The sequence below is a fragment of the Chelonia mydas genome, chromosome 15 (assembly GCF_015237465.2).
Source record: "Chelonia mydas isolate rCheMyd1 chromosome 15, rCheMyd1.pri.v2, whole genome shotgun sequence".
Taxonomy (NCBI): domain Eukaryota; kingdom Metazoa; phylum Chordata; order Testudines; family Cheloniidae; genus Chelonia; species Chelonia mydas.
Window position 1 is genome coordinate 8528861 of NC_057856.1, and position 27889 is coordinate 8556749.

Consider the following 27889-nt stretch of genomic DNA (forward strand, 5'->3'; position numbering starts at 1 on the left):
TCTTGACTTTATGTACTTTACTTTTTAAGTGGAATTCTTTTGATTTATACCGCAAGCCAGTGCAATTGCCAACCTGTTACCCACTGGTCTGTACCACTGAAAGGAGCAACATTCCATTTCCCTAGCCTGGGATACTGTGCTCGTTAGCTTTCAAAAAACAACAGTCTTCTTCACATTTCCCCCATTCTCTGAAGCATCAAGATTTCGGATTTAAGTGTTTGGTTGCAAGCTATATGTAACTGCCCTGCTAGGATAAGACCCTCGATTCCACTTTTAGAAGGGCACTGAAATCTCCCATCCTGTCCCCTTGTGCACAATCCAAAACTATTCAAAGACACTTTGAGAGAATGTGAGGGGGAGGTCATTTGAAGCATTTAACCTGGCTTCTCCTTGATAGTTCCTTGCCATTAAGTGAGGGTAAGTGTACAGTAGATAAGTCTTATATTCGCAGCTCTTCTTTGGAACTCCTTGTGTTCTGGCAAATGGTCTGTTCCATCCCTGGTGCATTGAGAGGAGCAGGGTTAAGGCACATACCAATGTCCTCTGAAAGTCACAGTGTAAGACTTGCTCAGGGAAAGAACAGTTATTACCCACACTAGAGCCCACTTTGCACTACTTTGTAGTGTGCTGGAGCTCTAATGGCCGTAGGGAGTGAGTCTTGAAGGTGCTCCAGAACCTGCCTCCTTTGTATCAACCCATTTCACTAATACACAGAAACTGCCATCCTCAAGCTACTTTTGTTTATTAAATAGGGTAACACAGAATCATTTGTTTTGCCTTTTATATGCAGGGACTGTTAATGTTTGGAGTCTCATGATAGGGCGTGAACCTATCCATCATTACCAGCACAATCAAAGGATACAGGCTTTGGCCCTTGGCTTGGAGGGTGCAGCCATAGCAACTGCATCTGGCTTCCAGGTCAAGGTGGAAAGCCCTGATGACAGGGGATACTGGAAAACTACTGCACAGTTTGAAATCCAGAAATTGGTGAGTATTTTCTAGCCAGTCAGTTTGGTTCCAGGTGTTCCAGATCTCCTAATTCTTCCTGGCCAAGAGGGATCTTACAATGACCTTAAAAGGATGTTGCATGAACTATGTGAGAGCATTAGCAGCTAGCTGGTATTGCAGTGAGTTAATGCATGTCTTTCATCCCTGAAGAGCCAGGATGAAATCCTGGCCTAAACCACAAGTGAAAATGAAGCTGAGCCCATATGGTGTGGGAGGTTTTGTTGTTTTTTAATTATTTTTTGTCAACATTAAACTAAGTTGGCTCATTTGTAGATCAAGGTTTTCTCACATAGAATTTCAGATCAACACTAGCTGATTAGTTCTGAGGCAGGATATCACAAGCTAGCTAATGCTGTCACTTGTGAAGCTGTAACCGGTTGCACAGCTTCTTTAGATTACACCTTCTGTCTATGGAGTTCTGAGGCTATTTTATCTTTTTTTTAAAAATCCAAAGTTTATTATGGGCCAAGTCTGTTAAATGGTGTGAGGGAGAAATAAGCGTATTAAAGTATAAATCTTCTGATTTCTGATCAGTACAAGAAAACTGGCTGCACAGCGAATGGCTGTAGAGTTCTGATTAAACAAACCCTAATACTACTTCCCCATCTTCTTAATGGAAACATCCTTAGAATACTTAAAAACAGAACAAAGAAGCCAACAATTTTGACACGTTTTCTAGTAAAATATTAAAACAAAGAACTCCATTGGAATTGGGTCACCCTATCATGTAGTTATAAAGTGCTCCATCATGTTTCTTTCTGTGGCTATACAGAAAGATATCCATCTTCAGTATTCTTTCCCCTTCCTCTGTATGTAATACCAATTTCTGATATTTGAAAGAAACACTGAAGACATTGTCAGTTGTCTCTAATGTTGGATTAGAAACCATGGCATGCCATTATCTATTCAGGGATTCTTGACCCTTTCCATACTGGTAATCCCAGCAACCCCTCTCTCATTTAGCAGTATAAGAAAAGCAGAGTGACCATGATATCCTCGCCCTCCGCCGCCCCAAGTGTGACCCCCTGGGTGAGAACCCCTCATCAGTTTCACCAGCACATTACTTTACCCTAGCAACATTTCTGTGGTCTTCGTGGTTCTAGCAGGGAACTGAAAGTCAGGACTCCTGGGCTCCATTCCTGGCTCTTCCATTAACTTACTGTGACCTTGTGCAGATCACCTGATGTAACCTCGTGGTGCTTCAGTTTTCCCATCTGTAAAATGACTCTATTAATATGTGGTAATAGGTCTTGAGGTGCCCAGAACTGAGAGTCACCTCCTTGCCTCCAGCAGGAAAGAGACTCGCTTGTACTTAACTGGGTAACTCCTTGACACCTCCAGTCTGTTAGCCACCCAAACAATCTCCTCTGGGCTCTGCCAGCCCTGACTTTGCCTTGCAGATTAATAATTGGTGCAATACAATTCCCGAGGCCCTTTGAAGCATTCCCCTGTAGTATCCAGCCCCTTATCCACTGAACACTGACAGAAATACCAGGTCAGCTGTCCCCAGAGGAACAGTGTGCTTACCAGCCTGTTTGGTTCAACTCAGGATCAGCTCCTGTATAACGTCACAGTACTGAGATAGATTTATAGTGAAACCAATCGTAAGTTTATTATCAAAGGTTAAGATTTAAGAGATAGTGAGTAAGGATAATGGAAGCGGAAAGGTAACTCACAAAACAAAATCATAACACTGATCTTAGAGACTAAACTTAACTGTAGCAGGCTAATCATCTGTCTCAAGAAACTTTTCTCTCATCCTAAATGTCCTTTGCAACATTTCAGCTGACCTTGGTTAAGAGCCTGTTTTCATGAATGTAAAAGTGCTGTCCATTTAATTCCCCAGGTGCAGGGGAAAAAAGTATCTTTTTTCCTTCTTCTTATGTTCCCCAAAGTTCTTTGTCAGACCCCAGAGACAGGGCAACCCCTTGTGGTTCAGTCTTCAGTCTTGTCTCCCAGTTGATTTCCTATCCCCCTGTTGACTTCACATGTAAATGGGGCTTCCATTGTAGTGGCTTACAATGGTTAATTTACATTTTGTAAGATACATGTTTTACCTACTGTCTAGAAGAAACCTGTGAACCCATTGCCTGTTGGCACCAGTGGGCTTTTGTGTCACATGTGTACCTATTTCCTAGGCCTGTTATGAGACTTAATGAATAATTTTTCTTTTTTAATAAATGAGCACATCCTAAGAGCCTTAGATGAAAGGTGTTCTATGTAGTAGTATTCTGTTGTAGGAGTCAAACTTCTAAAATTCAAATAGACCAAAAATCAAACACCAGTTTAAAAAAAAAAACACAAAAAAAAAACTTGGTTCCAAGAAGGTGGTTTTAGATACTAGCCACCCATGGAGCTGTGTGTTAATTCATTTATTTAAAAGCCCTGTTTAGCGTATGGCCATGCCGTGTATTTCTGATGACAATGTAAGGGAATTTTCAACTGAAGTGTAAAAAAACTAAGAAATGTCTGTGCTGTTGTAGGTCAACTTTCTCCACCTGGTTCCAGATGTTGTTGGGAGTCCAGTGACTATAGCAGCTGCTGAAGATATGGTCTACCTCCTGAAAGCAGAAGAGCCGGGCAAAGTTCTCCATTCTGTATATGGCCAGCCTGTCACATGTCTAGATGTATCTGCCAGTGAGGCAGCCTTTGGAGTAAAGGGCTTTGGCTGGCTGTTGAATGAGACCAACAAGGTATTTAAGTAGCAAGCCTTTTGAGTCATATAACAGTAAATTTCTTTGTCGCTTCCCAGGGGTACTCAGGGTTGTGTACCTCACCTTAGCCTGAAACAGTCTGGTGTGGTTCAGCTTGCTGAAACCAGTGGTCTCTGGCGCCACAAGCACTGACTTGCAGGTTTCCGCAGACCTCACCCTCATGGGACAGGCTATTGCTAGGTACCCACTAACCCCCGTGTCCTCAGAGCACTCCCTGCAGTCTCCAGCCCATCACTGGACATTCATAGTAATTACCAGGTAAGCTGCTCCCAACAAGACAGTGTATTCACAGTTTGACTGGCACAACTTCGATCAGGTCCTTTAGAACAGCACTGTCATCTACTTGCAGTGAAAATAAATGCTTTTTATTAACAAAGATTAAGATTTAAGAGACACTGAGACAGAATAATGAGTGGCAGCAGAACCGGTATTGTCGTGCTGTGTGGAGTGGCTCATGACTAAGAGTGCCTGCCTCAGGGTACATGGTCAGAAAACAGGGCAGACACCCCAAACTGGTGGTATGTTCTATAATTAGATTTCACTAATCTAGTGACAAATGTGAACTCCTGGATCACTATACCAGTTTTACCATGGAGTCACAGACAGTCCACCTTAGACTCTCTATTCTATTTTGCCACCCAAACAAACTGACTTCGTGATAAAAGGTAACTTAAACCAAAAATCACACTACATCAGGTTACTCCCAGTCCCAAGAGACCAGTCACTCATCCACATCAAGTTGCATGCTAGATCTTACACCAAAGACAACACTGGTAGCCAGTTCTGTCGAAAACTAACTAAAGGTTTATTAGCTAAGAAAAGGAAATGAGAGTTATTGAGAGGTTAAAGCAGGTAAAATATATGCACCGGTTAGTCACAGATTGTAATTCCAAATGGTGGCAATGATGCAGTAAACTGCCAGTTTCCCCAACGTTTTTTCAGTGTACCCAGATTGTCTCTGGGAATCTCTGCTTTACGTGTGGTACACGCATTAAAAACCTTTCCTATTTTATAAAGTAGATTTTCTCCTAAGAATTCAGTCTTTGAGAGCTACTGGTTTTCAGCCAATACCAGGATCCAAGTTTTCAGGAATATTCTCCACCTTACAGAGGGTTTCCTCAGTAAATGGATACCAAAATGGCTTTTGCTTCTCCTTATATTTCCCCAAACTCATAGTTTTGACCCCAGAGTCAGGATGGCCCCCTGTTGTTTGTTCTCCGGTATGCTGGCTCCAAGTTGTCATATCCTTGTGTTGACCTGAAATGCAAATATAGGTTTCATTGTGTTTGGCTTACAGTGCTTTATCTACATATGAGCCTTGGCAGACATATAGACATACATCCCTTTGTCTGGCAAAATCAGTTCTTCACCTCTGGTGGGAAATCATATCTTGATAGAAACTATAAGGACACATTTTCAGTATATAGATAGAACTTTTAAATATAATCAATACGTACATTTCACAATTATATTAATGACCAGCATGATCCTGGCTTTCATTTAAGATCTCACATGACAGTCTTTATAGATAAATACTATGAGAGCAGTGTGTTAGGTGTAGTGAGTTTATCAGGCTTCGTAGGAGTTGCTGCTACACAACCCTGAACCTTTACCAGTTGGCACTGAGTGGTTCTTAGGGTCAGAACTTCAAATGGGAAAACCCAGGTCTCTTTGTATAGTTAACAAAGGCCAAAGGAGTTCTTTCTTTCTTTCTTTTTTTGCTTTGTGTGGATGGAGTGGGAGGTCAGTTTCTTAACACACTGCTCTGAGGCTTACATGAACTTTCAGTATTTGTTTCAGTGACTTTGGTAATTTAAGCACTGTCTACACTACAGCTTATGTTGGCATAATTTATGTCACTCAGGGTGTGAATAAACCACCCTCTTGAGCGATGTAAGTTACACCGACATAAGCACCAGTTTGGACAGCACTATGCTGGCGGGAGAGCTTCTCCTGCTAACATAGCTACCGCTGCTTGCGGAGGTGGTTTCATTATGCCAACGGGAGAGCTCTCTCCTGTAGGCATAGAGCATCGGTGCAGCTGCAGCGCTGTATGTGTAGACATGCCCTTAGTCAAAAGGCTCATGCTAGCTTCTGTAAGTATTATATTTGCTACTCCCCAGCTGCAAGAGAGAGATCTGTATCTTCTACTGCTTCAGTCCTCCAGGTGGAATTATTTTCTTTTCAAAAATAAACCTACCTGAGGCATCCTAAGTAATGAGTCAAACCCTGCTTGTGCAATCCTTGGAGAACCCTATTTTTTTTCATGTCCGTATTTGAGCGAAGTTACTTCCAAGCCTATAAGAATGGTGAGATGTTGCTTTAGGGGATGGATAAATAATCTTCATGTGTCTGAAGCCCTCTATAATGCATTCTGCTACCTTCATAAGCATCTTTTGTGCAATGGCAGAGTTGATAAGCTGCAGTTTCCGTTTTTTCAACTGTACTGCATCTATGCTTAAAAAGCTGATGGATGGGGCAAGTTCAACAGCTTTTAAAACTATTGAGATTTAACAGGGAACGCTTTTAATTTTTCAGTGAGATTGACATATATCATTAGCTACATCATAAAATATTGATTTTTTTTTTCTTGACCTAGTGTCTAGATTAGTCCACTGGACATACGCACCACAGAAACTTTGTGTTGCAGTGTGGGCATAATATGTCAAATATTTTACAGTAAAATTTAAACTTTCACTTGGAAAAAAGCTCCTAGTTCTTCTGGTGGTAATTTTTTTTTTTCCAAATGTGAATCAGAACAGGACGGTCTTCCAGAGTCTGCAGACAGACTGAAACAGTAGCTCTGAATAGTGTGAATTACCTCATTCATCTCAGTGGAGTCTTAATTCTGAAACTGCACGAAGACCAATTAAATGTTTTAAATTATGTTAATGCTGATGTCTTTACTGGAAACATCCAGCTACTGTGTGTGTTCACTGTGGTTGAATATCACAGAAGTTAGATTGAAAAGACCTATGAGGTATTAATTCCATCTCACTGGCAGTGTACAGATTATTCCTTATATAGCCTAAGTGTCTAGGGCTTTTCCCAGTACCGTTTTAAATGACTTAGGCAATGGGGTTTCTGTCACTTCCCCTGGGATGTTGTTCCTCAGTTAATAGATCTCATTGTTAAGAAATCTTTCCTGGTTCTTTTTCCTGTCTAAATTGTCCACAGTTTAATTTTATCCCATTGCTCCTACTCAGCTTTGTAGTGAGTTAGTAGGAAAAGGGAAAAAGAGAACAGCAACTCCTGGGGGAAGGCAAGGTGGGGCATGGAGCAAAGGGGTTGTTGCTGGGATGGGAACTGTGGCAAGTGGTGCACAAGTGTAGTTCTATCACTTTTTTCCCCCTTTGACAACCAAATAGAATGGGGCAGCTTTCTTTCTGTCTAGTTCCACTGTTGATGTAAATCTGCATCTAATCTCCCCTTAAAATTCCCTTTTCACACATAAAACACTGAAAGAGCCATAAATACCTCTAGGGGTGAGAGATGCTATGAGGCTATACTGTCTTTATTAATTCCTTTGCCATCCTAATCCAATATTTTTCCCCACAGAGGTGGGAGGTTAGAAGATAGAATTGCCTCATTCAAGACCATTACATCGGCTATCGCCTTCGTGCCTCATAAAGGAATAGAGAAATCCACTTAGAGTCCTTAGCATCGTTCTGTGGAGTCGGACATATTTCCTAATTTAGTTCTGAAGTATTTGGCATTTGATGGCAGATTGTATTAAGAGTGCATCAGCGCGCATCCTAATCAGGGCAGTGTGACTGAAGTAGTCCAGACGGCTGGGGTATGCTTGACAAGGACGCTTGCTTGGCATTGCTACACCAGCTGACATCACGCCGGAAATTAATTACTAATGTCTATTATGATAATTATTCCCCACACACAGACGTGAAGGGACTTTGCATTGGTTGATTACTTGAGTCACAAGTTGATGGTCTGTCTCTAGAAGAGCTTTAGATCTCAGAAACGTATTGATAGTGAATTCCGGTGCTGTTTTCTAATAGCTATATCAGTCCAGTATAAAAGCTGCATACCATTTTATTTCATGGGCAGTGTGCTCTAGATTATTAGATCGTGGCAATTTTTGTGGGAGTATTTTTGGCCACTAATCACTCAATGTTAATTTTTTCTTTTAGTATTGAACCTTTTGGCAGTAACAGGCCAATGCAGAATGTACTGCTTTCCAGAAATACTCTATCACTGAAATATCTAGACACTGCCAGAGTGCTCCACAGTCCATGGAATTCAGAGGTGTGAGGAATGGTTTTAAGCATAATGGGTCAAATTCTTTCCTAGTGTAACTCCATTAAAGTCAGTAGATTTAAACTGGGGTGGCTTTGGTTCTGTGCATGTGAGGGGGAGGGGCATTCTTTAAAAAGATGTTGGACCAAAATTAACTTCCTTTCTTATTTGATTAGCTTTCAGTGTCTCTTCTGGTGTCAGTTTCACTAGGCCTTTGGTTACCAGGTTTTCTAGGGTGAACAAGTCCTGAAGTTCTAATGTTGTTTTTTTTTTTAAAAAAGGTACAAAAAATGCTTTGTTTGCCTAAAACCTCTTAGGCCTTCTTTATCCATCCTTAAAAAGCAAAGAAACACAAGCCCATTGTTTTTTCTTTACATGTCAGCTTTAAAATCAGCATACTAATAAACTGGCCAGTTTTTAATCCCCCGTTCCTGTTCCTTTTCAGTGATGGCATTGGAGCTGGCATCCTGAGGCCTGCTGGCCAGCTTTATAAAGCTGCTGTTTTAGCTTTTGCTATACATTTACTTTTGCAATTGGCTACCTAAGTGCTCCATGCAGTTTCAGTTACATAAGGTCCCTTTCTTCACTACCTGTCCGTGTTGACATGTTGTTAAACAGCTGCTGTTTCACCCTGGAAGTGATTGCATTTCAGTCATGGATGAAAGGTCCTGCAAGTGAATCCACATGAGCACAGGTGTCTGCCGAAGTGGGTCCAGTTGCAAGCACTGGGCTTTATATTGTAAAGTGTCGGGGTAACTTTTGGGATGAAAAGCACTATTAAAATATTAGTGTTCTTTTTTGTTATTTAGTATTGATTCCTATGTATCATAGAATCCTAGAATCTCAGGGTTGGAAGGGACCTCAGCAGGTCATCTAGTCCAACCCCCTGCTCAAAGCTGGACCAATCCCCAATTAAATCATCCCAGCCAGGTCTTTATCAAGCCTGACCTTAAAAACTTCTAAGGAAGGAGATTCCACCACCTCCCTAGGTAACGTATTCCAGTGTTTCACCACCCTCCTAGTGAAAAAGTTTTTCCTAATATCCAACCTAAACCTCACCCACTGCAACTTGCGACCATTACTCCTCGTTCTGTCATCAGCTACCACTGAGAACAGTCTAGATCCATCCTCTTTGGAACCCCCTTTCAGGTAGTTGAAAGCAGCTATCAAATCCCCCCTCATTCTTCTCTTCCGCAGACTAAACAATCCCAGTTCCCTCAGCCTCTCCTCATAAGTCATGTGTAACATCCTAGTACTGCTAAGATGAATGACTTAAGTCAGGAATACCTCAGTGTGTAAACATTCGCAATATAGTAATTAACCAGTATCTTGCCCAAGAATAATTGAATCTGCCTCCATGATTTTCCATTGCAAACTTGTAAGTTGTTTACTAAATTGAAAGAGCCATTCATTTTTGCAACTTTTTATAAAAATTATGCAAAATATATGTTTCCTAATGAAAACGACAAGCCGCTTTTTATATGCCTGCATTGAGACTTGGCACAATGCTTAGACAAGTATCTCAGGTTATGAAAATGTTGCCCTTAGGATGCATCATGAATATTTAAGGAGATTATCTGGAAAGCCAGGCAAATAATTCATTCCATTTTGAGGACCAACTTGCCTTCATATTACCCATCCTAATTTAACCGGGCAGGAGGGGGGATAAAATAGTGGGTTTTTTTCTATAGGGTAGATGGTTTAGTGGGCAAACCATATCCTTTCACCTCTGGCTCCTTTGTACATCAGTCTTCAGCCACAAGTTAAATGAGTTTTGCTGACCTCATTCCAGTCTCGAGCAGACATCTGTCCACATCACAGAACCATCAAGTTTGGCACAATGCTGGATGATTGGCAGTCCCTGCTCAGGAAGGGTCCAGTACTGGAACAGCAGGGGTTGCAGGTGCATTGGCAGAGTTGTGTTGCAGAAGCTCGTACACTGCCTGCCTGCACCATGTCTGGCTCTGCTTCGGGCTACCAGCTTTGATTCTATTCAAATAAAAACTTAGAAGGAAAAATAAACCTACATTTAATTGTTTATAGCTTCATAGGTAATTTATATGGCAGGCCATAAGTATTTGGAGGATTCTGTAAACAGCACTGTGCAAGAGACCTGACTCTTGCACTGCTGGGAACGCTGCAGACTTTTTAGATGAATCCCAACAATGCTTTCATGGGTTCTCTGAGCTGGCCCTTTGAGCACTGCTTATGGCTGGGGAGCACAGCTAAGTGCACCTGAGAGAGAAGTTTCTGTTTGCCAGCGTGAAGTCACCTTTGGGATGGCAGGAAAGTCAATTTTCCACATGCTCACAGACATGGTTGGGTGACCACTTCTGCACAATGACTTATATCTGGCAAAGACTTGCAAAATAGTCTCTCTGGCTGATTGTCAAAAATTACATCATATTGGAGTAAACTGCTTTTAAATCAAACATCCATTATTCATGTATATTAACCACTTTTTTTTTTTAAACTGGCTGTTTTGTGTATGATTTACTCTTTTTATCTCTGGCTTTCTTTCTGATTCTTCCCCCCCCCCCCCCCCCCCCCCCAGCCCCCCCATCTGCTCTTCTTAAATCTTAGCTCATCTTTAAATTTATGGAGCCAGTACACTTGTCTCTGTGTACGAATATCAATATGCTGACCTTGCATTTGTTAATAGTCAAATTTCCTATGTTGCTATACTGTGTGTTCTGTTTACAGTAGCCACTATAACAGTTTGGTACATTTACACCAGCAAATTGTCCCCCTAGGGCTTGTAAACTTTTTATACTTTTTCCCACATGCTTCTTAGAAATAAAATTCAGAACTTGCAGTAGCGACCACCAGGGGCTAAGCTTAACTTGATGATGAGGTCTGAATCAAGCATGTGTGATATAGCTGTGTCCACTGCTGTAGATGGCATGTAGGTTGAATGTCTCTTGACCCATGGATTTAAAAAAAAAATCCTCATAAGTTCTGTTCTTTTCTTAAAGGAAGGTATGGCTGACTGGCAATTCCATGAACCTCCTTATTGCTGAGAGAATATTGGTGTATGCAGGCAATGTGTGTAGTGTAATCCAGTGGATAGGCCACAGAATTGAGGATAAAATTATGTACATTCTATTCCCAACTCTGGCACTGAGTCCTTTTGTGACTTTGGGCAAGTCGTGTAATTTTTCTCTGTTCCTCATTTTCCCACTCTGTAAAATAGGGTAGTGTCACGTGTCTTGTGTAAAGCACTTTGAGACCTTAGCACAGCTCTGTAAGTGCTAAGGATCATTATTCTTAGATATGTCCATTCAAATGAATGGAAAGTTAAGATGTTCCAGGAACATGTGTGCCCAGTATGTTGTTCCGTACTGAAGAAACCAATGATTTCAGTACATTGTTGACCATTATTATACCTTTTCCTTATTATTATTTATTGATGGTTACATAGTGCCTCTTATATGTACAAAGATCCTTTCACCCACTGCTGAAAGGAAGCCACTTCTTGGGGGTGTTACTGGCAACAAAATACGGCAGCTTAGGGCAAGAAGAAAAAACATAACTCCCTACAGAGCAAATCCAGCTATTTCACAATGCAATTGCCTGAGTTGGCTGTTAGCCAGGACACTGGGGTGAATACCCCTGCTCTTGTGAAAAGTACTGCAGGCTCTTTGATAAGTGCTTGGGGACTCTGTTTTATGTTCCATCCAAAAAATGTCATCTCCAGCAGCATAGTATCCCTAGCCCCATGCTGGGATGTTGGATGTGCATGGAAGAGTTCCATCAACACCATTTTCTTCAGCACCTGGGTTGGGTTTTTTTCTTTTTTTTTTTGGTTTGGTTTGGTTTGGTTTTTTTGGAAGTGTCTCATCCAAAGTATTTATGCCATGCTGGACCTTACTAAGCTATAAGATCTAACAAAGCTCACAGCAGAAGTTGATCTGGCTAGAGAAGCTGTAATTTTTTTGTCTGTTAATTTGGTATTCTCTCTGTTAGGTTCTTGGACTGCATTTTTTTTAAATTTCAACACACCTGCTGATTTAAAGTTTCCTAACTACAGTAAGTTTTCCATTCTCTTTCTCCCACCCTCCTTCATTCCTTCTAATAAGTCTGTGAGCCTGTTTCTCAGCACATCTCTCTAAGAACAGTGGCCACAGACTGAGACTCGCCCAGCTCATGCAACAAAGAGGGAAATTAGTCTAATGCACCGCTTTAACAAAAGGGAGAGTAGGAGCATGAATAATTAATATCACTAGTCTGTGGCAGTCAGATAAAATGAAGTCCCATTTGCTCAGCCTTATTAAAAGAGAGAGAGCGCGCGGGGGAGAGATGGTAAAGGTCGTTAAGGGACTTGTAACATGGAAAGAATCGCCTCTGAGATAGATAATGTGTTTTCTAATCTCTGTGGTCTTTAACTAAACGTAATGGTAAAGGTACTCTTTGGATATTTCTGCCTTGCTGAATTATTAAACATTCTGGAAGATCACTTGACTCTCATCCAGTAACTTAACTTTTGCATTTGAAAACTGTTAGTAGGTAAAGATTTTGATTTTTGTGTGTGTTTTTTTTTTTTTTAGGTCATTATATATATATATGTTATATACATTATCTGTGTGTTCCAGTTTTATATATACACACATACACACAGAGCTATCTATCTGCTTTGACATAATGCCATTCACCCATTTTGCCCCAAGAGGGCTGTTGGAAGAAGGGGGTACCTCAGTAGAGTATTACCTTCGGGTACCCCATTTCACACCCAGACGCTCTAGGTTCACTTATCTTTACCAGATTTGCACCCCTTAGGTCACTAGCCTTGTGTGTCCATTATAGTATTATAAGTGTCTTTAAAAGGCTAATCCGTTTCCAGTGTGCATTATAAGATTATAAACCTCCTAGAGACTTTATGCTTTGTTTGCCCTTTAACATGGAGACCCTTATTTTAACTCCCAAGTGACCAGATATTTTCATTCTTTATCCTTGGCCTTTATAAAGAAAATCCTAGTTACTTTAGGGTATTACAGCAGAGCTCACCAGAAGTGTTACAGCAGCTTCAAAATTGTGTTGTCATTTCATTTATAACCTCCCTATTTTTAAGAATTTTTAATTCTGGTATAAAATTGTATTCTGGTTTGAAGCTTGGTAGACAGAGAAACAGTAAAAGCAAAAGGGATGGGTTTAAAAAAATGTAAATCTTACGTTGCGCAAGGAAGAGGTGAAAATATGTGCTAATAACGCTGAAGAGCATCTTTTTGCAGACGAAGAGCCAGTAGGGCAGAAAAACATATATATGTAACATAAACAAATCCCTAAAAAAAGAGGGGAGCTAGAGAGTGGAAAGAGACGTAGACGTTACCTGTCATTAATGTCAATAGATATGGAAAGTCTGGAGGATCAGAAAGTTGTTTTTTATAGTTTTGTTTGGTTACAGATAAAAAGGTTAAAGCGTTTGGCAATCTGTAAACAACCCGAGTGTAAATAAGTGAATATGTTAATTTAAAAATGCCTTTTGCCCACTTACTCCAGAACTGGAAAAATTTTTTGATTTTGAAAATGAAACTTGGCAAGCAATTAGGACAATAATTGTGTTCAGTGTTTGCTAAGAAAAGTCCAAGGTATTTAAATGCCTGCACATTAACAGGTTTTTGTAGAGGGCATTCCTGTTCATAATGATACATATCTGAAAACTATGTTCCAGTTTTATGTTGACAGGGTAGATTGGAGCTAAGATCTATTAGGTGAATTAATAGTCTATAGACACTCAAAGTAGCAGCTGCAGGGAGTTTCTCAAGAGCAACAAGAGGCGCTGCCTTATCTCCAGGGGTTAAGTGTGCAATCAGAAAGGGATGGTCTAGATTCTCTGGAGCTACAGGAATCTTGACAGGGTCAACTCAGTCACTAATCTTTCTCAAGGTAGATAAACTGAATTCAGTGGAGATTATTGCCTTTCAAATGAGACCTTCAAAACAGAAGTCTGGTCTGCCAACATGGCCATTAGTTTCTTCTGCAATTTTAAAACAAAAAGTGGTTTGCCACGGTGTCTTGGCCAAAATGTCGTCTTCTCCGCTGTTGTGTGCGGTGTGCTGATTGGTTGCTGTGCTTTACTTCAGAAAGGGATGTGTTTCGGTGGTGATATATGTGAAGTTTGCATTGTTGTTGTAGCCATGTTGGTCCCAGGGTTTGAGAGACAAGGTGCATGATATTATCTCACCCCCATGTCTCTCTGTTATCTATGAAACGGTTTGTTTATAACTCCCTTTTCACAGGTTCAGATTTTCAAATTAATTCATCTTTTTGGGATGATACTTTCCATGCTAGGTTTTTGTCTAAGAGTGAATTACTTTAAAAAGTTTGAGTAAAATTTCTTCAGGTGCATTTGAGTTCTGTGAGGATGGAAAAATACACACTAAAAATGGCTTAATTCTGAGACATGACACGTCAGTAATATGTTGATGGAAGCTAACAGAGGAACTTAGATAGCCGTCACTAAGGAGATCGTCCAGGACCAAGATGGGGGGGTGGAAGGAGAAGAACTGGTTGGGTAATGATAAACATTACAAACTATTGAAGAAAAATCACTTCTGGATCCTTACTGGGTTGCTGCTAATATTTTTAGTAGAGCATGATGAAACCCTGTCCTTTTTACGACATCATCATAATGCATGTTCTTTGTGCCTGGCCTGAGGGGGAAAGAGTTTGGTCAAGGACATTGGCTGCTGCTAGGACAATTTGCGTGAGGGAAATCTGTAAAAGTTGCAGTGATACATGCAGCAAAGTTCACTCTACAAACACTGTTGCCTTCTCCTCAGGGGCAGGAGAAATGTAGAAAAACTGCAGTCTTTCTGCAATTTTTGCTGCATTCCTCACATTTTTCTAAACTTTAATTATTAAAAAAAACCCATTCTGTTGCCAAGAGACAGCCATCACAAAAGATGTGCTACTCCTGTACTTCAACCTTGCAGGAAACTCTCTTGAGGCAAAATTAGGAGCTCTTCTTGGTTGGGGGTGAACTTGACAGTCTAGTGAAAGCTGTCCAAATGCGTATCTGCATTAAGCACAGGTAACTTTTCCTACCTTCCTTTTTTAAAGCTGTTAATACAACATCAAGTTTGCTCAGTTAAAATTTGAAAGTCAGACAATGCAGGTATTAAGGGTCCTCCAGCAGAGCTAACTTGGCTATGTTGCACATATTGTATATTTCATGATTGTTATAAGCCATGATGTAACATTTATTAAGCAACACAGGCTACAACAAGAAAAAATGGTTGAAAATACTACACCTGTACCACATGATCATGTTAACGTTGCTATAGAAACCTTTATTTTTCCTTTTGCTTGACATTATGCAACCTCAATATTAGATTGACATAGATTTTTGCATTTAAAGAGGGACAAACTTGAAATCTAGTTAACTTCAGAAAATGACTTAAATGCATGTTTAGGCTCTACACCTGTTGCTCAGCCTCCTTGCCAATTTTTATAATTTGACAATCAAATTTTCCTATTTTTGAACATACTCTCTGTCTCCTGTTGCTATGTGAAAGTCCTGCATAAACAGCTGAAGCTGACTGGGCAGGAGAAACAGTCAAGTTGATTATAAACATAGTGCTTTCAAATGCAGAAAGTACACAAAAAGGAAAAAATATATATTTTTTCTAATCTTTGTAACCGTGATCTTGTGAAATTACTTGTAATAATAGGTTAAAAAATAATAGGTTTAAAAAAAATCAGACAGAATTGTGATTTAAGCTGAATGATCCTTTAATCTGTCTAGTTGACCATCTATGCAAGGGTCTTCTGCAGTGCTCATTGCCGTCGGATCTAAGCAATTATGTTCCTTTATTTTTCTGCTTTACCATAGTTTGTAGAATCTTTCTCTTGCTGTTCTTCCTTTGATACCCTTTGAAAAGCAGATTTGCTTAGCTTCCAGTACTATTTAAAATACAATCCAAAGTCTGTTCATGAGGAGGTTTGCTTTTCAATATGGACTTCAATATGACCTGAGCAAACACAGTGTAGCTTCCTTTGAACTCCCAAAGTTTGTACCTACCCCACCATGGTTGCCCAGAGCTAGTGTTCAGGCTACATATCCCTAATTCATGACAGTCTATTACAGTGCCAGTCTGGTTGCTTGCCACCCCTGTATGCATTTTATTGCTGCTGTCCTCAGTAGTTGAAGTCTCTGTGTCCTCATGTACACACTAGAAGGTTGAGAAGTAGGCCTGTAAACCATCTCTTTAATAAAATCTAAGTGGTAATGACCATGCTCTGGTTTATGCTACAGCAAAATGCACTCAGCATGGCCCTGTTATGTTTCACCTTGTGCGTTTTTGTTTTTTTTCCCCTCCTTCTGCCAGATACTTCTCTACAACCTGGAAACAGGTCAGTGTCTAACAAAGCTAGGCAGCTCGTTGGGTGACTTCACGTGTGTCAACCTCCAGAATAGTCCTCCGTGGATGCTTGTTACGGGCAATAAAGACAGGAGGTATGTACAAGCAAGAGCAACTCCTTATCTAGAGCTAGAGTTCACTTTCCATCCCTCGTTCCCTGCTGGCCAATAACTAGATCTGCGAGAGCTAGGTTCTCCCCCATATACTGTAAGTACAGCCTGCATGAACTTCAGGAACAAAGTATTAGGTAATAGTTGGATGTGGCTCCCATTTTGCTTTGTTTCTGAAAGCATCATGGGAAGACTTTCTTTTTAAGCCATTTGGTGGACGCAGTTGGTGTACAGCCCAGCAAGACCACTTGGAATATCTTCCATTCCCTCTCTTCTCCCCCAATCACCCACAAAATTAGTTTGGCATTTAAAAGCTCACTTTCTGATATTAAAAAAATAACCTAAGGGATGAATCATGTAGGACGAGATGGGTCCGCCTGCCAAATGATGTCAAGAGTGTATTTCGGAACACTGCAGAGTCCCTCAGGTGACAGAAAAGAGACTTTCATGTGAACTGATTCCAGCTTCTATTTAGCTGATTAACAGCCTTCTCTTTAACTCCTTGGCTTGGTGAGTCGGATTTTCCCTGCATGATATCCGGTGCCAGAAACGGACGCACTGGGAACAGTCAGTGTGAAAGGATTAAAGTGCTTAAAAAGACCCTTTGAGTCCAATTTTTAGGTTTTCTTTTTTGGCTGGTTATCTGCAGGGTCACTTCACTGCACCAAAGAGATGTGGGATGGCGAGAGGCCAGTGTCTAATGGCTCCCCACTCCTTCCCTCCTCCCCTCAGTGCTGGGCATGGGGCTGCAGGTGGTGGTCTGGTTCGGTGGTGGGTATCAGATTGTGAGGCGGATACTTTCCATTGCCAAATCCCAGACCTCTGTCCTGCCAGTGCAGCAGCTTGCAAAAATGATTATTTTGTCAAACAATTTTTTTCTTTTCAGCAAAGAGGCAATGTAAGCAAACTGCCTACTTTGTCAGCAAAGAAAATAGAAGTGGCAGCTTAAGTTTGATGCATGTGACTGAATTCTTGGGAATTTTTTCTTAAATTAGCAGATACAAATTTCTTCTGTGTGTGCTAGGGTCCTGTGATTCGCAACAAATCTGCTTGTAGTTTTATTCTCTTTTGTATAATGTTGTGTCCGTGGTGCAGGGGGAGACAGAAGAGCATGGGCAAATTTGATGGGCCACATACCCATGTCAGGAATTGAAAGTAACTCCTCTTATATGGGAATAAATGATGAAGCCCTCTTCTCTCAGAATATGAATATGAAAAACTTTTTGATTCTGAATTTTACAGCCCAGGTATCTGGAGGAGGAGGCCTGGCTAGAGCTAAACTAACAGGAAAGCAGAAATCTACTGGTTCAGCAGTTAAATAGGGCCTCTGAAAAGAGACTCTCCGCCACCCAAAACAAAGTCAAATTACTCATGAAGGTTTGTTTGAAGGGCATTAGCAGCAGTGTAATGTTTTCTCAGCTGGACCCCCATCTGTATCAAGTGGACCTAGTATCCCCGGATTCCTGTTGTAGAACAAGTATTCCCAATGAGGGATTCACAATATGAATGTTAAGTAATAATGGCCAATAGGGGAGCCTACTGCTGGAGTTAAAATGGACATCCTCAGGATTTCTGGGCCCAAAATTTGACCTCATTGTTATGCGATAGGGAAAGTCCTGTATGCAGCATCATCTGTTAAGAAACCAAAAACCCCTAACTCTCTTCCGTTGAGGAAAGGAGTGATTCTTTTGGGAGCAACCATAGAATTCAGTCTCGGTGCACTTCATAGCAAATAAAAATAATCAAACACCATCAGAAGAATGAGGAGTGCACACTGTGACACACTCCACAGCAGCTACCTTGCTTTCCTGGAAGGTACCTAAGATGGTGGATAGCATCGGAAAACTAAATATCAGGGGAAGCTGACACCTGCTAGTGCTGGAAAGCCATCTGAGGAGATACTGGTTTACATCTACCCCTAAACCTGGCTAGGCTTATTTCTGGAGCAATCAAATATCAGAGACAAAGGCTTGCTCCTGACTCATTTGGACTAGTATAGAATTGAGGCATTCCCACTGAGCATAGCTGTCATGGCAGAGCATGGAGGGAAATGGCAGTCTCTGCAATAGCCGAGGCTCCTATTATTTAGAGCCTCATCTCAGGTTTGTAAAATGCCTTTTCTTTTTAAAATAAACGTAAACAACTCAAGTGTTCTTTTTAATTTTCTGAGGGTATGCAGGATGGAAATGTGCCTGAAAGCTGGACCCTTGCTGATGTATCAACTGGGATGCAGTCAGTTTCATTTCCAGCTGTGCTTACTAATAGAAGAAACCTTAATTACCATACAGGGCACTTGCAGCCAAAGATGGGAAGAGTGCTGTGAATGACAGAGTTTCAGAAATATTAGACCCTTACCCAACATTCTAATGCACACCAGACCCTCTTTGTCCCCGTTGAAGTGGGAGAAAGCTGGGAGCTGTTTTCACTCTGTCTGTAAGTGTTCGGATGTGTTGTGCCACAGGTGTTGTTACAGAACCATCCTCGGCGTCCTCCCGTCTCTGTTCCAGCATGTTTTCTTGCCTGTCAGATGGATGCTGCCCTGCTGGAGTCTTTGGACGGTTCTGTCTTCTTTTGTTTCAGTTGTTGGAATAGAGTTATTTGCAAGCTCCTATGGTGTGGTTTTCATTAGAACAGGGAAAGGGGTGGGGGGGCCCTTCTTGGAACAGCACAAGGATCAAACCATGAATATTGAACATAATACAATTTGGACTTCAGTCTGCTTGATTGTTCCATTCCTGACATTTATCGTATTCAGAGGGTCATCGTGCAGCTTCTTTTTAACTCTGGAATCAATGATTTTCCTTTATTTTCATTTCCCTTCACTATATTTTTTTTGTTTCCTGAAGCTCTACAGTTTATTTTTTAATCTTGAAATACTAAGTTTTAAAAAACGTACACCCCTTTTTCCACTGTATGCTGGATTAGCAGGCAGTGATATAGGTTTGTATTCAGCTGAGCTCTGAGACAGATTTGAATTGGTTTCAGAGTAGCAGCTGTGTTAGTCTGTATCCGCAAAAAGAAAAGGAGGACTTGTGGCACCTTAGAGACTAACAAATTTATTTGAGCATAAGCTTTTGTGAGCTACAGCTCACTTCATCGGATGCATGCATGGACATGCATCCGATGAAGTGAGCTGTAGCTCACGAAAGCTTATGCTCAAATAAATTTATTTGAATTGGTGTAAGTAATCCTTACCCGACACAGACACCCATTCTTACTGTCTCCTTAAATAAGGAAAGAAGTGGCTGATAAACTCAGTTCTTTATCTCAAAATGAGACTTGATAGAGATTTCTCCCTCTCTAACTAGCGCTTTTCCCTTGGATGGGTTTGAAGCTTTTCTCTCTCCTACTCACTTGGATGTTCCAGTCATTATGTATCTAGGTCCTGATTCAGGAGAGCATCCTTATTCAAGAATGCATCTAAGCATTGCTTAAATTTCCTGAATTGGAGCCCTAGTATTGTAATAGAATTTTCCTCCCAGTCATACGTGATGGTATCCAAACAAAAATCAATAGATGATTGTAAAACAGAAGAAAAGGAGTTCTATTTGAATACCACAGGGATTTTAATGATCCCTTATTAACAAGAAGGTTTAGCGAACAAATTGACTTGTAAAAAATATTATATGCAGTGTTGTTGTAGCCATGTTGGTCCCAGGATATTAGAGAGACAAGGTGGATGAGATAAAATAAAAGATCCAAAAAAAGAGATTACCTCACCCACTTTGTCTCTTGTAAAAAAAATATTGAATTTAGTGGGCCTGATTCTTACCTCATTTATACCATTATAAAATAGGAGGAACTCCATGGAAATGAGACTATTTACATGTATGTAAAATTGGTATAAGATCAGAATTGGCCCCAGGCAAAAGTAAAAGTGTGTGGGGGGAGAAAAAGCATAGTATAGATACTACCTGTCGGACATTCTCCAGCATTTAAAGCTCTTGTAGTAATAGTGTGGGACAGGATACTGAAATTGCGAAGAAGGCAAAACCTGGAGTGAAATATTGTATGCAAACCGTTTTTGCTAATGCTGATGGGAATGGAAACTTTATGGAACGACGGCCACGGACATGCCTTAGATAATCAAAATACTCCGTGTTTTCTAATGGATCCAGCAGTTGCAGTCTCAGGTGCTCATCAAAAGCTCTGCTGCTCTGAATGTTGTTTGATCTCTGATGTGCTAAACTGAGGGGATGGCTTATTTGGGTGCTCAGTACTTCCTGAAAATCAGGACTTTTTAAGGTGTCTTAAATTGGGCAACCAACGTCACTAGTCATTTTTGAAAATCTAGGCCAAAGATACATAAGAAGGCAGCTGTTCGGATGCTTGCGGATGGCTTTGTTTCAGTGTTGCATGTTAATCTAAGATTCCCTTGATTTTTCTCTTGGATGGTGTAACATTTGGTTCCTTGTCCTTTAGCTGCATCTTTGATATTGTCCTGGGGTTTTTATGGACAATGCTTAGATACAAAGGAGACAGGTGTCATAGCAACACCTCAAATAGATTGTCATTTATGACTCACTGCATTGCTAGCCGTTCATGAGGCAAACAGATTATCTTCTGGACCAAAATTCTCCTTATGTTTCATTGTAATATTCACTTTACATAGTACATGCAAAGAAACCAAGTTCCTAAAAGCTGGAAAGAGCCATGATGAAAAACCTTTCAGCCGACAGTGGATATTGCACTGGGAAAATCCAGTGGTGCAAAAAGACCTACAGAAGATCAGCTGCTGATTCCATCAGTCATGTGTATGGCTATGTGCTGGTACAGTGACGCTGAACTGGAGTAATTTTAAACACTACGTAGAAAAGAATTTCATGTTTGATGCTGTCTTTGCCATGAGAGTGGTATTTGAAATGCCAGAGGAATTGCGAGGCAAGGATTAGCAATTTTTGTAGCCCAAGTTGGGAATGCATTGACTAGTGTTTAGTATTGTATTAATTACTAATCCTTATAGGACAAATCTCCATTCTCAACAGTAATATGTAATCTGTATTCTAGTAATTGAAAAGTAAGGCACATGTCTAACATGTTACATAGTTTTCAAATGAAGAATCCCTAACAGTCCCAATGGAATCACACCATGGGGTAGATGCCAAAAGTCCTTTTGGAAAACAGATATAGTATTGGGTCTGGTCTGCTCTTAGAACTTAGGTTAATATATCTGTGGTACTCAGGGGTGTAAAAAATCTACATCCCTGAGCGACCCAGCTATGCCGACCTAACTCTAGGTGCAGATGCAGCTAGAATGATGGAAGAATGCTTCTGTTGACCTAGTTACTGTTGCTCAGGGAGTTCCTATCATGATGCAAAAATTCCTTCTGTTGCCATAGTCTGCATCTGCACTATGGGGTTACCATGGCATAGCTATGGTATATAGTGCCCATAGTGTAGACATGGCCTTAGATAGCCAATAGAGCGATTGGCGGTTTTTAGCTGCTGATTTTATTGCATTTCTGCCTTCGCCAGTGAACTGCAGGCTCTTTAAAAGTATTCTGGTGTGTTATAAGTGTAATGCAACTGTAATCAATGTGCTAACATAATCCAAACAGTGTTTGCATTCTCAGGAGCTGCAGACCGGAGTGTAACAGCTGCCCCTCTCTGTTCTTGATTTCCATTTGTTCAGAGTCAGGGTATACGACCTCCGCAGAAGCAAATCTTTGTGCTCCCTCTATGCCCACCATTTAGGAGTATCTGCCGTGCAGATGGATGACTGGAAAATTGTCAGTGGAGGAGAGGAGGGTCTGGTCTGCGTGTGGGATCAGCGAATGGGCATCAAGCTATGGGAAATGCACGCCAGGTAACTTCATCTGCTCGAGGGGCTTTACTGCCATGCCATTTCCAGATCCAGTGGACAGGCTGAGCTGGCATGTTTTCACTTTGGTCCTGAACATCCTATGCCTGAAGTTTCTGAGGACAGCACGATAGTTCTGTTAGTTTTCAGTCTCTAATGGAATCTGTGGTCTGCTCAGTTGGACTCTTAGATTAAAGAGGATTCCAAATGGTTAATTGTTTGTGTGTGTCTGTGTGTGTGTGTGTGTGCGTGCGTGTGTGTTCTCCACAATTTTCATGCGGGTTGTTGCTCATTTAATTTAAAGGAGCACTGATAAAACACAAACTTTTAGTAGACCGAGGTCCTTTGAATAGGTTACTTCTAACACATCATTACTGCAATGAAGGTAATTTTTATAAATCTGATTTATTTTTCATGGTTTATTTTTTGCATTTCTCTCAGATTAGACAATAAATTGTAAATTTCACGTGCTTCTCCTCCATAAAACCAGTGTTGCTGTGTATTGGCTTGAAACCACTCTAAAAGAGAAATGTTATTTTTAGGGTTCGTCCTGGGGAAATTTCTTATACTGGTGTGTGGTGTTGAATTCTGGGAAAATTTCTTTTGTCTTGGCTTTTGTCAAATCTCACTTTACAAACCCTGCATTTCGGGCAGTTTTGGTTTACCAGTCTTTTGTCTGTTTTACTCTTCTGTTAACTGTTTGTACATCACCTCCTATGCCTTTGAGCAGTCAAAAGGGAAGGCTTGGTTTTAAAAAAGATTTATTAGACCAAAGAGATTGTTCCACCTTCAGGTGTGCACACGCTCCCTCCAACATATTCACATCCCTTTAAAAAGCAATAATCAGAGGGCCAAAAATGATGCATCTGCACCAGCAGACTGACATACCCATAACTGTTTATGCTGACAGTACACAATAGTTGGAAATGAAGACAGACCCCTTAGTTGCATGCACCAAATCTTGACGACTTCCTTAGGCAGTTCTTATTCAGACAAAATTCCCATTTGATTAAAATTCTGCCCAAGCAAAGACCTCAGGATTTAGCCTTTTGTAAGTCTGAGAGTGATACCCTGCTATTATAAAATGAACAGATATATCCTAAATGTAATGACCCTTTCCCAAGGCTGAGGCGGATGAGACAAGGTATTTACTGTCTGGAGAGTTCAAGTCAGGCCATTGATGAAAACCAGGTGGTCCCCTTCTCTTTTGACCCCATGAGTTGTTAAGTTCTTTGTGATGCAGCTGATGCATTAGGGACATTATTGCATTGATTATCTTCCAATGCAACACTTAATGAGTATGTCAGGGAAGAGGGCGATTTGTATCTGGTGGGCCTTTGGGGTGGAGGAGGAAACACAGCATATGACTGAAGTCATTAGATTTAGTAGTTATAAAATTATTAACCTGTGGATGAGCCAGAAAGGATAATCTAAATGAATAGTGCCAGGAGGCCCTTACTGAAAGGAAAGGCATTATTGGGAGTCTGTGTCCATAACCCACAGTCACAGAGGGGAAAGCAGGAGGAAAAAACAAGCAGGGGAAATGATTTGTTCGTTTGGGAGATGACAGGAGACATAACAGGGCCAATGAGATAAGCTATTTTATCATCCTCTGGGATTGTCTCAAACTGAAAGAGTCCTGCCTTGATACAAGGATTCTGAGGTTGATATTTAAACTGTTCACAAGTGAAGGGAACGACGGAAGGACCACTCAGCTTTGTATCACACAGTGGCTGTTTGAAGCAATCTCAGCTCGTGATTCCGATTGAGGTGTCACAAGGTGGTGGCTGTGAATACAGTTAGCTTTCTTGTCTCCGTATGTGGATGAGTGCATTCACAGAGCAAATGTGCAGCCTCGCAGCATTGCCTGCGATATGCTCTTGATTCCATCTGTGTTCTAGCAATACGCCACTAGATGGCGTTAAAAGCTTCATTTTCATGCTTTAAATAGCTACAGGAGTACTTCAAAGTTGCGAACACCAGAGTTACGAACTGACCAGTCAACCACACACCTCCTTTGGAACCGAAAGTACACAATCATGCAGCAGCAAAGACCAAAAAAAAAAAAGCAAAGTACAATACAGTATTGTGTTAAACATAAACTAATAAAAAAAAGGAAAGCAGCATTTTTCTTCTGCATAGTAAAGTTTCAAAGCTGTATTAAGTCAATGTTCAGTTATAAACTTTTGAAAGAACAACCGTAACGTTTTGTTCCGAGTTACGAACACTTCAGAGTTATGAACAGCCTCCATTCCCGAGGTGTTTGTAGCTCTGAGGCTTTACTGTACTGCCTAGAAGAAATGAAAGTCTTGTTTCTCAGCCTGTGGCTAAAGACAGGGTGCTGAGTTAGGTTTATCGTTGGCTAACTTGATATCACAATTTGTGTGTTCCTATTAGATCATTATCCGATGAAGTGAGCTGTAGCTCACGAAAGCTTATGCTCAAATAAATTTGTTAGTCTCTAAAGTGCCATAAGTCCTCCTGTTCTTTTTTTAGATCATTAGGTGTCTGATATGTGTGTAAGTGGATTCTCCCACCCAGTTCTGCTATTTATTTTCCAGACACCCAGTCCGTCATATTTGGTTCAATGCTCACAGCCTCATCACAGCAAACATCCCAGATGAGAAGAGCCCTCGTGGTGCCAGCATCATGGATGATGACCTGACAGCTCACCGTAGGTGAGTGAACAGGCTCTGGAGGGCAGAAGTTTCTGCATCTGAACACTCAGTGTTAAAGAGGAGTGGAGACAATATATCCGTTAAAAAACACCCCATACCAAACCAGCAACAAGATAGATGTGCAGCATTTAAAAGCAGATAAATCTTCCAAGCTGTTGGGAAACAATGTGCTCTCTGTTTGCCTCTGAACTCAAAAGTCTGTTTCCTCCTCAATAGGTGAACACACAAACCCCTGAAGCAGCACAGGGAATGCAGCTCCTTGTCTTGCTTTAAATGTTAGTGATGGCATTAGCTCCCAAAGGGAAAATGCTGAAGCGTAAACCAAGGTCCTGGCATTTGCATATCAGTTCAATTTTCCCTTTCTGATTCCAAGTATCCAGCTATAATATACTGACTTTCCCTGTCCCTGAATCAGATTAGATCATTTTAGGGCAGGTAACTGTTATATCTATATATTGCTAAAGTAAGAGAATCAAATTTCATCTTCAGGGCTTACAGCGAACACTGCAGGGGTCAGGAAAGGATTTCCTTCTATCTACAGTACTGCACAAATGTTCATAGTGTACTGAGGCCTCGTTTGCTTTCTTGAAGCAACAGGTGTTGGCTGCTTCTGGAAGCAGGATACCAGACTTGTTGCAGTTGGTAAAGATTTGACTTTGCTTGTAACACAATTAGAAATGGCATGTTGTCCTCCTTGTTTGTTTTTTTGCCCAGGCATCGAGGAATCATCTATGCCTATGAATTCTCAGTGGACCAGTTGGCTCGAGAGAGTGTCCTTCCTATTTGCCGCTCTTCCTATGATGAAGTGACCGGTTACAACTACAACATTGGCCTTGCTGTCCCCTATGACAACATTTTGGTAACTTAGGAATGGTTTTTCCTTGGTTTTCTGTGGTCCAGTCCCCTACCAACCAACATGGAGCAGAAAGGAAACTGGGAATCACAAGAGGTGATTACTAAAGATTGCATTGACTTGTTCCGACACATTTAGTGGGCTGGGCTCATTCTGAAAACTGAAGGCATATGAAAGAGCAGATTCTGAGGCTGTCCCCAAACGTATCACTCAAACATATTGATGATCCAGAATTACCTTTGAACCTTTGCTCTGGTCAGTGGAGATTGAAAAATGAGTGGGAGACTTAAACCTGGGGAAGTGGTCCATTCCCACTGCTCACAGGAAGAGTGTTGGTGACCTCACTCTCGTGGCAGATCGATGTGCCATGGTGGGGGAAAGGAGAGCCCTGAGTGGCAAAGTGAAAGAGAATTGATGCTTTCTCGATGATAAGGGCACAGAGGAACTCAAGCATACACAGATGCTTGGCTGTCCTGAGAGAAAACAAGAACTGGGAAAAGGCCTGCTGCAGAGCCACAAGCTTGGGATCTCTTTCCTGCATAACAAGCTGCCAGTTCTTGTCTCCCTGCGTGTGCTGCAGGCAAGGCATGTCCCGCAATCTGCAACAGAACAAAGCACAATGCGCTCTGTAGGAGGCAGCTTGCTCTCATCCAGGCTGGAGCAGCTTGGAAACTAAGCTGGCCATGCACCTCAGAATTATCCTTTTAAATACGTTTTAATTTTTAAAAATCTCCGAATCTGTACATTAAAGGTTCATATCTGTTTGTTATTGTAAGGACTTTCCTCCTTACGTATTTTAGGGAGGGCTAATCCCTGTGCACTGAGGTGAAAGGCTGTCGTTCCCCTGGTCTCTGCTGTGCAGTGCCTTGTAACTGAACTGCAAATTCCACTGTATCTGAAGTCGTTTTGATTCCAGGTTGTCTCTAATAATGATTCCATGAACCTTCTTTTAATCACTGAGATAACAACATGATATTTGAGACTGATTGTGCCCATTTAGCAAAGTAGAGAGGACATAGCTGCCAAACTAGGTGATTACAGTGGTTCTGTCTTGCATCCTCTGGGCATGATTAACTCGTGTTGACTTCTTTGAATTGTACATGGCTGCGTCTGACCCTTGATAAGAAGAGTAGAACTATGGCCTTGTCTACAGACAGAGGCTGCATTGATTTAACTAAAATTGGTTTAAAAACTGATTTGGCTAAGCTGGTGCCGAGTCCTGCACGGCCATAACTTCCATCAGTGTAAAACTGGTGGTTATTGGTTTAGCTTGCAGCTGTACCTTTCTCAGTGCAAGCTAAACCAACTTAAATCAGGTTTCAAATGGATTCAGTGTGTCTACATGTTTTCACTGGTTTAACAAAATGGGTTTAAAATCACTCCTTTAGTTAAATCAGCACCACTTTATGTATAGAGCAGGCTTAGCAAATCTGTTTGTGAAATGGTTCTTTTTGGGCTGTCTCTTCACATAAAAATTAGCCACCCTGGATACTGAAACAGTCCCAGGGGAATGTCTCCTGCCTGAGAAAAGAAATCATTTACAATTATTTATTGTATTTGGCTTTTTATGTTTTCCATGACCCCCAATAAACTTCTGTGTGTTATTTCATTGTAACAACCCTGTTACTTTTCTCTACCACGCTGCGCTAGTGAAAGTGTGTAAGAAAAACTCCATCAAGCTGACCACATAATAAAATACAGTTTACATTTTCAAGAAGCCCTTGGTATTTCTGATCTCTGCAGCATAACTTAAGAATCCCTTCCACTTCAGAGAGGCCGGCTCCCTTCCTTCTGCTCTGTGGTTTACAGCCTGGGCATCTGGTTTTGTTCAGGTGTGTAGCAGAAACCTATTGAAGAACGTTTCTGCTATAACTAGGCTATTCATTAAATGGTCTAAGATGTCCCTGTCTTTATTCTAACATGAACAGGTGCATGTGGCCAGATCACCCACCTCTTTATTTGCCCCTGTCCCCCATAGAATACAATGTGTGACCCGTTGCTGTGCCGTGTAAATCTTTGCTCACCCTTACACCATGCTCTGACTCGCTTCACTACTCCTTAACCATGCCTCCTTGCCCCTAGGCAACTTTGTCCCTCCTTTGGTTGATAACT

The 27889-nt window shown here is 41.1% G+C and overlaps 1 protein-coding gene across 2 annotated transcripts in view; it reads left to right on the plus strand.

The window, feature by feature from the left end:
- FBXW8 (F-box and WD repeat domain containing 8) overlaps positions 1-27491 on the plus strand; it is a 62443-nt gene extending 34952 nt beyond the window's left edge. Inside the window, exons 6-11 of one of the 2 annotated variants that reach the window (XM_037878469.2) lie at positions 791-987; positions 3492-3701; positions 16304-16431; positions 22079-22252; positions 24808-24924; positions 25639-27491. In XM_037878469.2, coding sequence (XP_037734397.1) covers positions 791-987; positions 3492-3701; positions 16304-16431; positions 22079-22252; positions 24808-24924; positions 25639-25792 — 980 coding nt within the window. In that variant the 3' untranslated portion in view covers positions 25793-27491. The remainder of the gene's footprint in view (positions 1-790; positions 988-3491; positions 3702-16303; positions 16432-22078; positions 22253-24807; positions 24925-25638) is intronic. The other variant, XM_037878468.2, reaches the window with a different exon arrangement.
- Positions 27492-27889: the final 398 nt, after the last annotated feature.